Source organism: Poromitra crassiceps (genome assembly GCF_964638095.1).
Source record: "Poromitra crassiceps genome assembly, chromosome: 18".
NCBI classification, from domain to species: Eukaryota; Metazoa; Chordata; class Actinopteri; order Beryciformes; family Melamphaidae; genus Poromitra; species Poromitra crassiceps.
In genome coordinates this window covers 1,450,078-1,468,406 of record NC_139636.1, presented here as the reverse complement: position 1 = coordinate 1,468,406, position 18,329 = coordinate 1,450,078, and the positions used below count along the sequence as shown (strand labels likewise).

The window sequence follows — 18,329 nt, the reverse complement described above, 5'->3', positions numbered from 1 at the left end:
TTCTAATTCATTGATTTGTTTGTCAGTTTGGCCAATGATTGGCAGCTTGGCCACTGATTGACAGCTTGGCCACACCCATAGTAATTGGGGTGTGGTGTCAGCTAACAAGGGAAGTGGGGAAATGTTTGTAGGACAATGGAGTCCTGGCTTTAGTTGAGAGCAAACAGTTTTTTAACCATCTCATCTCATCTCACCATAGTATCATCAAATATCTATCATCTACTTTCTCTCTTTTACACACATTTGAACATACACTTGACCATGTTTATTATGCTGGCCTACAAGATTTTGGTAGGATATTTTGAGTTTATTATTTTCAAACAATGAACATCTGCATGGTGACTGGATCTACAATCAAGGTGCGTTAAAACCAACTCTTCTATTGCTGGGGCAGTGGCTATAATTTTGAACGGAATAGCCACTACAGTAATTAAATTACTTTTTGAGAGAAGCAACTAGTAACTGCAACCAATTACCAATTTTACAGTAACTTGCAAAGTAAAGTTGTTCTATTTTCCCCTTTCTCTCAAGTACCCTCTGTAGCACCTCCACGTACCCTGCCTAGTTGTATGCAAACACCAGATTGACTACGTTTACATGCAAAGAGGAACCCAGCTATAGTGGGCTGGCCATACACTGGGGTTCAGGTCTTATTCATAATATTCTGTTACATCACCACAATTTAACAGATGATTACAATTAAATGACAAACACAACCAATGAGCAGTGTGTATTGTAACGTGCCATGTTGGTGGTAAATGCATGTGACACGGATGAATACTAATACAGGTTAAGCTGTTTGTATGAATCTTTGATGCCCTGCAATTGAATGTGTGTGTCCATGAATAAACCAAATAACAGAATATTCCTGTAAAAGGGCTGGAAATGATGCAGCTGCTCTCTTTGACTGAGGCGTAGGTCATGATCCCAATAGTAAAAAATATCTTCATTCATGCCATGGTTTCTGATGAAATCAAGAGGTACCCATCATTCTGTGTGAGTCTGGGCAGACTGTGAAAAACAAAAGTGAAGAGAGTAAATGTCTCCCTGCCACAGTAATGATTGTGACTCATTGTATGAGTCATGGTACAGTCCACAGTAACCTGTTTGATTGTGACTCATTGTATGAGTCATGGTACAGTCCACAGTAATGATTGTGACTCATTGTATGAGTCATGGTACAGTCCACAGTAATGATTGTGACTCATTGTATGAGTCATGGTACAGTCCACAGTAATGATTGTGACTCATTGTATGAGTCATGGTACAGTCCACAGTAACCTGTTTGATTGTGACTCATTGTATGAGTCATGGTACAGTCCACAGTAACCTGTTTGATTGTGACTCATTGTATGAGTCATGGTACAGTCCACAGTAATGATTGTGACTCATTGTATGAGTCATGGTACAGTCCACAGTAACCTGTTTGATTGTGACTCATTGTATGAGTCATGGTACAGTCCACAGTAATGATTGTGACTCATTGTATGAGTCATGGTACAGTCCACAGTAACCTGTTTGATTGTGACTCATTGTATGAGTCATGGTACAGTCCACAGTAATGATTGTGACTCATTGTATGAGTCATGGTACAGTCCACAGTAACCTGTTTGATTGTGACTCATTGTATGAGTCATGGTACAGTCCACAGTAACCTGTTTGATTGTGACTCATTGTATGAGTCATGGTACAGTCCACAGTAACCTGTTTGATTGTGACTCATTGTATGAGTCATGGTACAGTCCACACAGTAATGATTGTGACTCATTGTATGAGTCATGGTACAGTCCACAGTAACCTGTTTGATTGTGACTCATTGTATGAGTCATGGTACAGTCCACAGTAATGATTGTGACTCATTGTATGAGTCATGGTACAGTCCACAGTAACCTGTTTGATTGTGACTCATTGTATGAGTCATGGTACAGTCCACAGTAATGATTGTGACTCATTGTATGAGTCATGGTACAGTCCACAGTAACCTGTTTGATTGTGACTCATTGTATGAGTCATGGTACAGTCCACAGTAACCTGTTTGATTGTGACTCATTGTATGAGTCATGGTACAGTCCACAGTAACCTGTTTGATTGTGACTCATTGTATGAGTCATGGTACAGTCCACACAGTAATGATTGTGACTCATTGTATGAGTCATGGTACAGTCCACAGTAACCTGTTTGATTGTGACTCATTGTATGAGTCATGGTACAGTCCACAGTAATGATTGTGACTCATTGTATGAGTCATGGTACAGTCCACAGTAATGATTGTGACTCATTGTATGAGTCATGGTACAGTCCACAGTAACCTGTTTGATTGTGACTCATTGTATGAGTCATGGTACAGTCCACAGTAACCTGTTTCATTGTGACTCATTGTATGAGTCATGGCTACTAGGCAGAGGAAGACACTGTGAAAAGGTAATTTTTCATTTTGTTGTGACTTTAAACAGAGTATGAGCTTAACTGGCTATTTCTGTTTCTGTTGTTTACATGCATCGACCCAAAACTGTGCTACTTGAAGTATGAGGTTAAGAATGCAATTCTCTGTGCATGTAAACAAATCAAGCGATGTTCTCTTGTCTATAAATAGCCCATTCTGTCTGTTTTGTTCACACATTGACACTTTTGTCTCGTTGATGGATGTCATCTTTAGAGAAGAGTTTATCAGCTGCACAAAGATGCTGGCCTCCTGTTATGAGTTAATCCAGTCCTCCAGGAAAACGCAGCCTCCACAGCCAGAGTTTGCCCTGTTTCTCTGTCTGAACTGTCAAAAGTCTGGATGTTTGACAGGGAGGATCAGGACGAAAAGAGCAGTGACGTCAAACTAGCTGGTTGTGATTTTTATGCATCTGGTTAGTGTCACGAAAGACATTTGCCACTGACCGCTAAGAAGAAGTTAATAACAGTGACACAGCATTTATGGGGAAAGACTGCAGTCTGAAGTGAGGGAACATTTTCTCCTCAGCTAAGAGGGAAACATGCTCTTCAAAGGGGAGATTGTGTGTGTGTGTCTGTGTGTGTGTGTGTGTGTGTGTGCGCGTGCGCGTGCATGTGCTTTTCCCGGTGTGTGTGAGTGTGTGGGCGTGTGTGAGATGCTGATCAATATGTTATTTCTACTGATCCAGTGAACTCTTAATACCGTATTATTTTAATGTTTATGTTTTTTTTTTTTTTTACATTATCTGGTAATTATTACCTCACAACAGGTGAAACATTTTTAACTGATGGTGTAATAATAATACTGATTAATGATTCAATAACTAAGAATCGGAATAATGTAATAACTCATGCTATGAGTTTATACCTCAATATTACCATTATTACATCATCAAGTAAAAACATGTCACAACGCTATTAAAGTAATAATCAGTAATGTGATATTACATGAGGCAGCAATTTATTACATTCAAGGTTTTATTACATTTTGAGTAAATTTAGGTACTTAAAAAAAGCACAGAAACCAATATCCATCTTTTTTTTCAGAATTTTTGATAAAAAAATCTGATTTGTATTAATTGTATCCAAACAGTGGCTATATAAGTAGAAGAAAAAAAGTCAGTCGGTTGAGAAAATTACAAAACATAATTATGACATCAAAAGTCCTCCTGGCATAATCTATAAAAGGGGCAAGTGGGCAATCAGTACTGATGTGAACAAAGGGCATTTAATAATTTAATTTAATTTAATTTAATAATTGCAATATGAGTTTTAGGACATTTTGAAAGCGCTTTGCCTGCAGCCCAAACACAAACAGCAGAGACGTGAAGGTAGACTAGACTAGATGCTGCAGCAGCATCATATTAAGACAATACTCATCTTGAGTGGACAAAAAGATATCAAGGACGATTCGAGTAAAACAGAATCACTAACTGACACACAAAATCCACATTTGTCCCCCAGGTTTGTTAGAAAGTGCTCCAGGACATACTGATGTGTGTCCTTGGCTGATGATGTTGTTGTGCTCATGTCTCCTGTCCTGTCCTCCCTGGCAGGGATTCGCTCCTGGAACGTGGACCTGAAGTCATGTGACCTCGACCAGCAGCTGCAGCTCTTTATAACACGCCACTCCGCCCACTTCTCCACGGAGGTCAGAGGTCAGTCCAGTGTGCCGCTCTGTGAACCAGCTGTGGCAGAGGCCGCTTAGACTCACTTAAAGTGTGTGTGTGTGTGTGTGTGTGTGTGTGTGTGTGTGTGCGCGTGTGCGCGTGTGCGTGTGTCTGCAGCTTCTGCTAAACACCCACCCAGGCTTTGGGGCCAGACCGTCACGCAGAACCAAATGAAATGTTAGTTCACGTGACGGGCTGGTTTACCAGGCTAAGCGACCGGGGCAGCAGGGGGAAAAATGGGCAAAGTACAATTGGGGAGAAAATGGGGGGGGGGGGCTAACAAAGGACACACATTTAGATAGAAAACAAGAGAGACCAAGCAAATTTACCCTCATTAGACTCGTAATGACAATCAATTTGCTGTCTTTGGGTGATTGACAGCGGTGAGGCGAATTTGGTTGAAATTGGATCCATCTGCATTGCATCAAGGCTGTAACGTTACAGTGTGTGTGCTAAGCAGCTGCAGTCAGCAGAAAGTGACAGTAAGGGTGCTTTCACACTGGGGACCCGGGAGCAGAACCGAGCACACTTGTCCCCAAATTGACCGCAGGTGTGTTTCGCTTCATGAGTGTGAGTCCGTGCCCGAGCGCGGAACGGTGGTCTGGGGAATGCTTCGGCGTGCCCGGGCAGATCAGGAAGTGAAACGAAACGGTTTATGGCAGCCACTTCGGCCATAACCACAAAATTACAAACTTTGAAACAAACTGTTAGAATATAATGAGAGATGTCACGAGAGTATAAAGTTGCTTTAAAGCAGCTACGAGCAAGATTTTCGATTGTTATTAAACAGTCTAAATGTAATATTGATGCATCACATCTTACCTATAATAGTAGCTGAGACCAAAGCCGTGTGAATCGGAGATTGCTCTCTTGATGATTATAGAGTCTGTGTCTGTCTTCCGGTGGGCCGGATAGACCAGGAAGTGAAACGAAACGGTTTACGGCAGCTGCCTGCCTTCAACCGTTTCGCTTTGCCTAGCAACGGACCATAAACAAGGAGAATGGCATGCTCGCTACATCCAGGGGCTTGCTACTCTCGGGAACATCTCTCATTATATTCGAACAGTTTGTTTGGAAGTAATTTTGTTATTTTGTGGTTATGGCCGAAGTGGCTGCCGCAAACCGTTTCATTTCACTTCCTGATCTGCCCCGGCCGCAGACATCAATCATCATCATCATCAAGACAACACTGGCCGATTCACTCAGCGTTCAAGCGAGTCTACTCTGCGTTGGTCTCATCTACTAGAGGTAAGATGTGAGGCATCCATATTAAATTTAGACTGTTTAATAACAATCGAAAATCTTGCTCGTAGCTGCTTTAAGAACGGATTTCCACAAAACTTGGTAGAAAAGCAGGTCATGGGCCAACTTAGAACTGATTACCTTTCCACGCCTGGCCAAAAGGGGGCGTGGTAATAGGCGTAGCCAATCAAAAAAAGGTCCCCAAACTGATTCACATGACACCACAAAACCTTGTAGAAAGGTTGGCGGAGGTACGCAGCCTACAGAGTGCCCTCTAGATTTTTATACCTGTATATAAATGACATTCACTCAAGCTTACAACTACATTGATGTCAAAACCAATCAAACGTGTCCAATTCCCACAGGGTCACTCTGTCTGTAATAGATGGAGACAGTAACATTTGAACGTTGAACACAGGAAGACATGATTATACAAATCCTTTTCTATTTATTTTTATTTTTTCTTATTTTTCTTTTTTCTTTGACCTCAGGGGACAATGAAATATTTTGATCACCCATAATTCATTTGAGTGAAGCGAGGCGGTCATCTTGACAGGATAATGATAATGTTAATGGACTTTGGTTGACCGTATTTGTATTGATTTGAGAGAAGCACGTTTTATTGATTTCTAAGAATACTATATTGGATTTCTAAGGGCATTTTCTTGTTATGGAAGCTAATATGGTGGCATAGTGGTTAGACAGGAGGATATCCTGTAAGCAAGGGCAGAGGGGATTTTTTTCCCTTGATCCCTTGGAGATCCCTTGGATCAGAAGTTATGCATATTTTAATCTGTTGTGTGTCTAAAAGTAAAATGTGGGAAAACTGTTATCATGCAGAAGAAGAGGTGACATGCAGAAGTCGTGTGCTTGCAAACGGATAAAAACAGAATCAAATAATGTAACGTTGCTCGGGACATCCATTCTCAATGTTTTGAACACTTCTCTCCATGTTAGAAAGTGATTCACTGTATCTCCAGTTTGTTTCACCAGGAAGAATATGGCGGAGAGCGTCATTTACAGCAGAGGTTCTCAAATGTTTTTCAGCCAAGGACCCCTTACAGGATAGAAAATATCCCGGGGACCCCCTCATTCTGATTTGTGATTTTGGGCTAAGTTTAATTGTTTCCACGGTAACGTGCTTGACTTTTAAATTGAGAGGTTTGTTAGATTAGAATGTAATCCATGAACCATTTTAGATTTAAAGCATGAAATACTTTCGTTGAACTATGAAGCTTATTTACCTGAAAACTTTTCGCGGACCCCCTGGCAAAGTGCCATGGACCCCCATTTGAGAACCACTGATTTACAGTAACGTGACAAAGGGCCGTAGGTCTGTTCGTGGCTGTTCTCGCCGCCGTTTCAAACTACTATTTTGGACAAGAAGTTCCCAGACGATCGGTAGGCCGCTAGGCGGAGATCTCCAATCGTCCGCGAGCCGAGATGACACAAATACGTTCTCCCAACCCAGACACAGCCTCTTGGAGATGCCCTGTCCCTATTTAGCAGTGTGAGGTAGCTGCGGCTGGAGGATCCAAGGCTGGAGGCTGCTATTGGACTATTGATTCCACTCCCCCTCTTTAGTACAGAACACAGGCTGGATCAATAACACTTCAATGGAGAAGAATCCAATGGCTGCAGTGCAGAAATAGATAAGGGGATCGCATTGCTTTGTGTCTGTGAGGACAGGGCAACACTCACCTGCTCGCTCAGTTCTGCGCGCGTGCGTGCGTGCGTGTTATGCTGAGGCCTTGTTTTCTGGGGGGATGGCAGTAGCCTAAAGACTGAGCTTGCTTGTGACCAGTGGTTGCTGGTTAAAATCCCCAGACCGGCTGGGAAAGTACAATAGATGAGTAATCACCAAATAGGGTTTGACCAATCACTACAAATTCAACCTTCAAAGACTATTGATGAAGCCTATTTCTTATGTATGTGATTTATTTATGTTTTATATTTTATATAACATATTTTCGTTTTGGAGGGGGAAATCATAATCCAATTTTTTTCTCTCTCTCATTTGTTCAAACAAGGACAGTTCAGTTACTACTGTTACAACCCGGCTCCAGGTTAGAACAAAGAAGGGAGTCATAGGCCAAAGTCAAAGTTCAAACAATGGTTTACTCCAAAAGAGCAGAACAGAAAGGTGCACACAGGTGAGGAGGGAGAGAGACTCACTCCAAAAGAGCAGAACAGAAAGGTGCACATAGGTGAGGAGGGAGAGAGACTCGCCGTATCCTCAGTGCACGTTCACAGTTCTACGTGCAGTGCACGGATGAATGCTTGCTCTCAGCAGGGTCTTTTAAAATTGGCAAGCAGCAAAACATCGCCGGCTGCTCAAATTTACACATTTAAATCTAAGAATCTTCTGTCATTCGTGGATATGTTAATCACTTTAGTGTGCCAGCAAACGTTTTAATGCCCAATTGTTTCTTAATAAGCCAGAAACTTCGGTGAAATCTGAAATCTGACGGTGTGACCATGACACAATCACGCACACTCGCTAGCCTGTTCCAAATGTTTGCTCTTCCAATGTGAGGAAGGACTCTTGCCTACAGAGGTAGTGTTGTAGGACGTCACGAGGAAGGACAAGTCCTGCCGAGAAAGGATCCTTGACATTGAGAAATGGCTGCTGAATGAGTACACTGGGCCCAGGTGCACCCAATCAGCCTTAATGACGACCACACCCACCAGGCTCTTGCAAGTCACAGAACAGGAGAGTGGGAGGGTCATCATGCTACCATTTAAAAAGTGACATACCGGTAATTACTTTTCAGTTTTGAGCTATCAATCCTTTTGAGAGATTGTTTTTTTTCTTCTTCTTCAAATAGTGGATATCTCATTTTGCAGCAAAGCTCTTCAATTTAAAGGAACAGCTCGCCCTAAAATCCAAATTACATTTCAGCCCAGGGCTATCTCCCATCTAAAACAGTCTGATCAAAGCGATTACACCGATACGATCCCTCAGCTGACTGAGAAACAGGGTTTGTTTTAGTGTTCACTTTAAACTGTGCAGCAGCATCGTCATTTTGCTACCTAACAAGGCCAGCTGACTGCGACAAAGCTTGGTGTATCTATTGCTATCTCCATAAACTAACGAGAATTAACTCAGTGTCTCACAATGTAATTAAAGCGTTAGAATGCAACGTTTCTAAGCATCGATATTATTCACACAACGAGCTGTTCAAACGTAAATACAATAGTTCGATTACATCTCCAAATTTCACACTACACTGGCCTGGTCATAAATCCAAGGCGTTGTGAATTACGTCTTCTGTTCATGTTTGGTCAGGCTGGGTCAAATTACAACTGAAATTACTTTCTGATCCTGTTCACACAGGACGCCGAACGTAAGCAGAACTGAAGCTTGAAGCAGGCACAAGCTGAACGTACGCCTAACCGTTCACACAAGACGCCTTCTCTTTTCCTCTCAGCGCCTCCTCTCGCGCCTTGAACCCGCCCACAACTCCCATTGACTTCATGCCTGGCTTCATGCGTCACGCTTGGAAAATAGGCGTCAATCCTGAGCGATCGCTTGAGCGTGGTAGTGATGTCACGGTACCAATAATTCAGTATTCGGTACCGGTACTAGTGAATTTCCACGGTACTCTGTACCAATTTCGGTACCACGGTAAAAAAAAACAGACTGATATTTCTTCAACATATTCTCCTTTATTAAAGTATGCAACCATTTCCAATGAACAAATGGCATGTAGCCTTCAACTTTAAAACAAAACAATGTGCTTCTGCTTACTTCTTACATTCAACTCTGTATGGCAGTGAGTGCAGACAGTGCAACACCAGTGGCATGTAGCCCTCAAGTATTGTTTATTGAATAAAAAAAGAAAAAAAGAAGAAGAAAAAAACGATACCCTCGGTACCATGCAAAAACAGGTACCGAAGTACCGAAAACAATGTAGTACCGACGAAGTACCGAAAACCGTGACAACACTAGAGCGTGGCGTGAGCATGGCTTCAGCAAGGCGCGGGTGGTGTGAACGGCTTCGCCTGTTAACAAGGATGCCTAAATGAAACTTGTGGGTTCAGCGTAGGTAGAGCTTAGGTTGAGCGTTGCTTCGGCGTCCTGTGTGAACGGGGGCTTACTATCTGATCCATCATATTACCGTCGTTTAGTTACTCTCTGATCCATGATATTGCTTTACTGGGACAAATTCTAACTGAATTTACTATATTATTATGATCCATCATATTATTTGGTTTTTACTATCTGATCCATGATATTACTGTAGTTTAGTTATTATGTGATCCATCATCATATTACTGTAGTTTTTGCAGTGATGTTGTTTCAATTTGGTGTTTTTTCCATACAGTTTTAAGCCTTCAGAAGAATCTTATGCCAAATAAATGCATTCGTGTTTTTATTACTCTAACATTTGGACTGCAGTGACTCCGCAGGGCCTTCAGCATCTTAGCCTTCACTGCTTTAAATTGTGTTTAATGTCAGTTGTGGCCCAGAGGGAAATACTGGCTTATTGCAGCTCAGCTGAATTAGAGATATATAGTAGCCACAGAAACATATTCATAGACTATGTATTGATCTCAAATCTACAGTTTCCCCCCCAAGGTAAGAAACACTATCGCTATTTTTCTCTTTGTCACATCATGCCTCTGTAGAAGGCCGATCATTTGTGGTAGCTAATATTATACAGTTCTAACCAAAGAAAATACAATATCAGATTGAACATTAGGTATTTGATGACATGAGCGTTGAATTTCATGCTTTTAGAATACAAATCTTCAGGGATTAAGTGCATGAATTAGGCCAACTGATGCTTCAATTTTAAAAGGTTTGTCTACAGGATATATACAGTACTATATTTGCATTTTGCTCGATGGAGGTTCATTTCTGTTTTAGATGAACATTCCTCCATAAACACCTTAGAATAATTGCTCAGTGCCCCCCTGTGTTGGAACTGTGTAATGCAGTGATGACTTTCCTGTTTTTCCTTTTCCCCCTGCTGAGTGCAGAGGGATTTCAGGGTATCTATCTATCTATCTATCTATCTATCTATCTATCTATATATCTATCTATCTATCTATCTATCTATAGTATCTATCTATCTATCTATCTACCGTAAATTCCGGACTATAAGCCGCACCGGAGTATAAGCCGCACCTGCAAAGTTGACTGTTTTTTACATATATAAGCCGCACCGGACTATAAGCCGCGGGTGTTTTAATGGTATTTTATTTTTATTTTTTTTATTTTTTTTATTGTGTTTTAATGTTTAATTACCATTATGTAAGGGTTCATGCACAGAGGGGATTGTCGGGAAAGAGATGGCTGTTTGAGGAAGCTCCCATTTATTAACATTTCAACAAAACAACATAACACAACACCACCTGTGTTTCTTTTTTACAGTGCACACAGTGTCCGCGGTGTGGTGAAAAGAGGGCAAGAGAGGAAATTAAAACAGAAGTGGATTTATAGTTAGAAAGAGTGCTAAAGAAGAGAGAATTCCGTTTTTTTTTTTTTTTTTTTTTTGAAAAAAATCCATAGATAAGCCGCACCGTTATATAAGCCGCAGGGGCCAAAAAAGCCCAAAAAACGGGAAAAAAGCAGCGGCTTATAGTCCGGAATTTACGGGATCTATCTACAGTATCTATCTATCTATCTATCTATCTATCTATCTATCTATCTATCTATCTATCTCTATCTATCTATCTACAGTATCTATCTATCTATCTATCTATCTATCTATCTATCTATCTATCTATCTATCTACAGTATCTATCTATCTATCTATCTATCATCTATCTATCTATCTACAGTATCTATCTATCTACTATCTATCTATCTATCTATCTACTATATATCTATCTATCTATCTACTATATATCTATCTATCTACTATCTATCTATCTATCTATCTACTATCTATCTATATCTATCTACTATCTATATCTACTGTATATCTATCTACTATATATCTATCTATATACTATCTATCTATCTACTATCTATCTATATCTATCTACTATCTATCTACTGTATATCTATCTACTATATATCTATCTACTATCTATCTATCTATCTACAGTATATCATCCTATCAACTTGTGTCCTCTTGGGGACAATTCTGTGGAGTAAAGTGACACACACACACACACGCACACACACGCACACACACACACACACACACACACACACACACACACACACACACACACACCAATACCCAGGCGAAGACTGGGTGTGATAGGCCATGGATTAGTGTCAGCTATTTTAACCCTCCCACACTGAACTCATAGCAGTGTGTGTGTGTGTGTGTGCATGTAATGGTTTGTCTGTGGGCTCCTATTTGTTTGCTTGTGTGTGTGTATGTGTGCGCACGTGTGTGTGTGTGTGTGTGTGTGTGTGTGTGTGTGTGCGTGCATGAGTGTGTGTGTGTGTGTGTGTGCGTGCGTGCGTGCGTGTGTGTGTTTGTGGAGGTTTTCCTGTGTGCACTGCACACTGCTGCTTGTGTATGAGTGAGCGCTGACTCCACAGTATCAGAGCTCTTACAGTTTCCTTATGTCAGATATGGCTCCTGTTCATTGAAAATTCTGTCACCGCTGCTGTATTTTTTGCTGATTTCTTTTTCCATGCCAGGCAGGGACCCCCACATAGAACTGATTTATCCCAGAGGCCTCTGATAGATGCCAGGGAAACCCATGACAGTGGGCAGAGTGAAACCTCTGATATAGTCATTCTTATTCACTCTGTGCCAGTGTTAACCTGCAGTGAATGAAAGGTGCTACTGTAGCATTTTAAATCATATGAGCCACAGAGTACTGAAAACAGCAGGCCAGAGAGCAGAGAAACTGAAACAGCGTTTCAACATGCTGCTGCACGATGCTGAGCTGTTCACAGCAACCACTGAACCAGCATCAAGCTATGTTAGCTAGCGAATAGAAGACTTCCGGTGGATTCTTTTCAAAGTAAAAGAATGATTCTGCACAAGTCGAGCGCACATGACAGCCACTGCGTGCACGCATGACAGCCCCCGAGACATGTAAACTGTGGTGTCCGTCTGTCCGATGCAGGAATGTACTGAAAGCAGCGGGCCTGAAAGCAGAGAAACAGCGTTTCAACATGCTGCTGAACGATGCCAGGATGTTTAGCGAATATAAGACTTCCAGTAGATTATTTTCAAAGTAAAAGAATGATTCTGCAGAAGTAAATAAACTAAGCATTAAATGAAGCTATACAACACAAATTATGTTTCTGTATTGCCAGGTGTGGCACTTTTGACAGTAATCTACATGTGTATTTTAAGTTCTTTGAAGTAGAAGTAGAAATCTGTAGCACAAAAAAGAGAAAAGGAAAATCTCCAATTATATATTTAGCAAAATGTTTCACAACGCCGCTGCCTGCTACAACAACAGGCTCATCAACACTTTCCCGCGTCAGCCATATGGTAGGTTTCGACCTAGCCTTGTTTCTTTTTGTGTGTTTTTTTACAGGAACAACAGGAACAGCGTCTGTGTGAAATGTGTTAACTTTCAGAAACACTGTGCTAACAGTAGCACTGGTGTGAGATAGAGGCTACATGTAAAACCTTGAAAGTTCATTTGAAACTATTCCTCATTTAGCTTGGGACCCCCTGCAGCCCCCTCCATGTCTAATCCAGTGGTCCCTGGACCCCAGTTTGGGAAGCGGTGCTCTACATACATACAGCTAGCAGGTGTTTCTCACAGAGGTTTATCTCTACATACATACAGCTAGCAGGTGTTTCTCACAGAGGTTTATCTCTACATACATACAGCTAGGAGGTGTTTCTCACAGAGGTTTATCTCTACATACATACAGCTAGCAGGTGTTTCTCACAGAGGTTTATCTCTACATACATACAGCTAGCAGGTGTTTCTCACAGAGGTTTATCTCTACATACATACAGCTAGCAGGTGTTTCTCACAGAGGTTTATCTCTACATACATACAGCTAGCAGGTGTTTCTCACAGAGGTTTATCTCTACATACATACAGCTAGCAGGTGTTTCTCACAGAGGTTTATCTCTACATACCTACAGCTAGCAGGTGCTTCTCACAGAGGTTTATCTCTACATACATACAGCTAGCAGGTGTTTCTCACAGAGGTTTATCTCTACATACATACAGCTAGCAGGTGCTTCTCACAGAGGTTTATCTCTACATACATACAGCTAGCAGGTGTTTCTCACAGAGGTTTATCTCTACATACATACAGCTAGCAGGTGTTTCTCACAGAGGTTTATCTCTACATACATACAGCTAGCAGGTGTTTCTCACAGAGGTTTATCTACATACATACAGCTAGCAGGTGTTTCTCACAGAGGTTTATCTCTACATACATACAGCTAGCAGGTGTTTCTCACAGAGGTTTATCTCTACATACATACAGCTAGCAGGTGTTTCTCACAGAGGTTTATCTCTACATACATACAGCTAGCAGGTGCTTCTCACAGAGGTTTATCTCTACATACATACAGCTAGCAGGTGTTTCTCACAGAGGTTTATCTCTACATACATACAGCTAGCAGGTGCTTCTCACAGAGGTTTATCTCTACATACATACAGCTAGCAGGTGTTTCTCACAGAGGTTTATCTCTACATACATACAGCTAGCAGGTGTTTCTCACAGAGGTTTATCTCTACATACATACAGCTAGCAGGTGTTTCTCACAGAGGTTTATCTCTACATACATACAGCTAGCAGGTGTTTCTCACAGAGGTTTATCTCTACATACATACAGCTAGCAGGTGTTTCTCACAGAGGTTTATCTCTACATACATACAGCTAGCAGGTGCTTCTCACAGAGGTTTATCTCTACATACATACAGCTAGCAGGTGTTTCTCACAGAGGTTTATCTCTACATACATACAGCTAGCAGGTGTTTCTCACAGAGGTTTATCTCTACATACATACAGCTAGCAGGTGCTTCTCACAGAGGTTTATCTCTACATACATACAGCTAGCAGGTGTTTCTCACAGAGGTTTATCTCTACATACATACAGCTAGCAGGTGCTTCTCACAGAGGTTTATCTCTACATACATACAGCTAGCAGGTGTTTCTCACAGAGGTTTATCTCTACATACATACAGCTAGCAGGTGTTTCTCACAGAGGTTTATCTCTACATACATACAGCTAGCAGGTGTTTCTCACAGAGGTTTATCTCTACATACATACAGCTAGCAGGTGTTTCTCACAGAGGTTTATCTCTACATACATACAGCTAGCAGGTGTTTCTCACAGAGGTTTATCTCTACATACATACAGCTAGCAGGTGCTTCTCACAGAGGTTTATCTCTACATACATACAGCTAGCAGGTGTTTCTCACAGAGGTTTATCTCTACATACATACAGCTAGCAGGTGTTTCTCACAGAGGTTTATCTCTACATACATACAGCTAGCAGGTGTTTCTCACAGAGGTTTATCTCTACATACATACAGCTAGCAGGTGCTTCTCACAGAGGTTTATCTCTACATACATACAGCTAGCAGGTGTTTCTCACAGAGGTTTATCTCTACATACATACAGCTAGCAGGTGTTTCTCACAGAGGTTTATCTCTACATACATACAGCTAGCAGGTGTTTCTCACAGAGGTTTATCTCTACATACATACAGCTAGCAGGTGTTTCTCACAGAGGTTTATCTCTACATACATACAGCTAGCAGGTGTTTCTCACAGAGGTTTATCTCTACATACATACAGCTAGCAGGTGTTTCTCACAGAGGTTTATCTCTACATACATACATACAGCTAGCAGGTGTTTCTCACAGAGGTTTATCTCTACATACATACAGCTAGCAGGTGTTTCTCACAGAGGTTTATCTCTACATACATACAGCTAGCAGGTGCTTCTCACAGAGGTTTATCTCTACATACATACAGCTAGCAGGTGTTTCTCACAGAGGTTTATCTCTACATACATACAGCTAGCAGGTGTTTCTCACAGAGGTTTATCTCTACATACATACAGCTAGCAGGTGCTTCTCACAGAGGTTTATCTCTACATACATACAGCTAGCAGGTGTTTCTCACAGAGGTTTATCTCTACATACATACAGCTAGCAGGTGTTTCTCACAGAGGTTTATCTCTACATACATACAGCTAGCAGGTGTTTCTCACAGAGGTTTATCTCTACATACATACAGCTAGCAGGTGTTTCTCACAGAGGTTTATCTCTACATACATACAGCTAGCAGGTGTTTCTCACAGAGGTTTATCTCTACATACATACAGCTAGCAGGTGTTTCTCACAGAGGTTTATCTCTACATACATACAGCTAGCAGGTGTTTCTCACAGAGGTTTATCTCTACATACATACAGCTAGCAGGTGTTTCTCACAGAGGTTTATCTCTACATACATACATACAGCTAGCAGGTGTTTCTCACAGAGGTTTATCTCTACATACATACAGCTAGCAGGTGTTTCTCACAGAGGTTTATCTCTACATACATACAGCTAGCAGGTGCTTCTCACAGAGGTTTATCTCTACATACATACAGCTAGCAGGTGTTTCTCACAGAGGTTTATCTCTACATACATACAGCTAGCAGGTGTTTCTCACAGAGGTTTATCTCTACATACATACAGCTAGCAGGTGTTTCTCACAGAGGTTTATCTCTACATACATACAGCTAGCAGGTGTTTCTCACAGAGGTTTATCTCTACATACATACAGCTAGCAGGTGTTTCTCACAGAGGTTTATCTCTACATACATACAGCTAGCAGGTGTTTCTCACAGAGGTTTATCTCTACATACATACAGCTAGCAGGTGTTTCTCACAGAGGTTTATCTCTACATACATACAGCTAGCAGGTGCTTCTCACAGAGGTTTATTGAATATATCCAACAAAAGCCCAGAGAATGCTAATTGGCCCTACAGCAATGGGTTATGGGAAAGAGGCCTCAACATCCCAAAGGTCCAAAGATACTTTGAAGTAAGATGCGAAGAAAACTGCTCTCTCTCTCCCTCTCTCTCTCTCTCTCTCTCTCTCTCTCTCTCTGTCTCTCTAGCTCTCCCTTTCTCTCTCTCTGTCTCTCTAGTAAAGAGAGATGTGGAAGGAAAAGTGTTGATGGAGAGAAAAGGAAAAATAAGGGAATCATTGGGAATAAATTTGATGTAATCGTTACGCGCTATCCACCCTCCTACGCGCGCACGCACAGGTTGAGCTCAGTAAGATGACTTAAGTCAGACATGAGAGCAGGAATAACTGTACTGTAAACATCCACTCCCTAAAAGGAAGACGTATGCTGTGCTCTGATACTGCTGCCCATTCATCAAGGCAGTCATATCGATTAGATTAGATCAGTGTTGGGCAAATTACTTTCAAAATGTAATATACTACATATTACTAGTTACTTTCATTTGAAAGTAATAAGTTACTTTACAATATTACTTTCTGTGTAGAGTAGGGATGGGCATCGAATTTCGAATTTTCGAATAATCGTTGTTATTATCAAGGTCGACTTTTATTATTGAAAGTCGAAATTCAAGATTTTTTTTTTTTTTTTTTTTTTTTTTTTTGTGAGTGAAATGTTGCATTGTCTCCCCTGATTCTAAGTATAGTCGAATCGCTTGGTTTGAGCAAGTAAAACATTTTTATAAGCATTTTAAGCAAGGTTTATGGAAAAATGAATGGCGGATGAAATCCCATGAAGAGGGAGAGGGGGTGACTTTGGCACCCCTTTGGCACTCAGACCTGAGCCTACTAAATATTTAATGAACCACTCATGATTGTCAAAACTGTTTTTTATTTTCAAAAATGTCAATGTCATGTAACATGTTCTTTACTTCAGTGGTGCAATGCTTGTTTGAGCTAAAAATCCACAGCAGAAGCTTTTTCTATTAATTAATAAAGCCTTAGACTTAGAATCAGGGGAGACAATGCAACATTTCACTCACCAAAAAAACACAAAAAAAAAACATTTCTTTTTTTTTTTTACTTTTTTTTTTTTAATTTTCGAATTTCGATTAAAAGTCGACTTTGGCCAGCGAATTTCGAATAGTGTTTTTGCGAGAAATGCCTATCCCTAGTGTAGAGTAACTTGTTACTTATTAGACTACTTTTGCATTACTTTTACCAAAACAACAGCAGCAGCAGAATGACATCGCCGCCCCGGAACCATCCCAAAAAATAATTTCAACCGCCTTGAAGTCAGTGTAAACCGTCCAAAATTCTAAATGTTATTATTTTCCTTTGTTATTGTCATCTATAGTGGTTATTTGCAAAAAAACACACAGTTTGATTAGGAAATAATTGCATCTTTTTTAAATATGTGCTTTAATTTAATAAAATGTAACTCAATTTGTAACTTGAGTTACTTGACAAAGTAAACAGGGGAAAACACAAACTCCCCCCGATCCTGGCGTTCTCCTATGTCGCGTGCATGGTCAGGTGTTGCACACAAAGATCATATATACGGAAGATGAACACTCCAACTTACTTCATTGACAGCAAGATCCACATTTTTCTTCTCGCCAATTCTCAATGGCTTCCTTGTTTTGCTCGGGAGTACAAAAAAACTTTAATAGGCGATTTTTTACATTTGTTGTCTGCGCAGCCCACCACACAACAGCTTTTAGCTATGTTTAATTCAAGGAAAATGACGCTGGTGTGTGGGAGTGAATGGCGTGCTTTCCCCCGTGATGGGCGTGGCCTATTTCATGCAGTGTCTCTATATTAAACAGCTTGAAAACAATACATCATGATTGGTGGCGCTGCATGGTCTCAGAGAAAGGATTTACAAACAAACTACTTGTGACAGCAGGTTTCAGACCAAGGATTTGAACAGAGCACACCCACCTCTTATAGCCTCCCCTTCTCTAAACTCCTCCCCTGTGCACTGACAGGTCAATCAATCACAGAATTGATATTCAAGCTTGAGATTTTGAACAGCTAGTGTTTCTTCTCACTGCGGCTTCATTTGACTTTTGATTCCACGCCGGCTCTAAAACTTAAGACTGCACTTTGTTGTGTT

The 18,329-nt window shown here is 40.9% G+C and overlaps 1 protein-coding gene across 1 annotated transcript in view; it reads left to right on the top strand.

Moving 5' to 3' along the window:
- Nucleotides 1–18,329, top strand: part of map1ab (microtubule-associated protein 1Ab) — a gene marked incomplete at both ends in the record, with an annotated part of 96,730 nt that overhangs the window by 5,800 nt on the left and 72,601 nt on the right. The window contains one exon of the mRNA XM_083654133.1: nt 3,996–4,097. Within this exon, the coding sequence (XP_083510259.1) occupies nt 3,996–4,097 (102 nt within the window). The remainder of the gene's footprint in view (nt 1–3,995; nt 4,098–18,329) is intronic.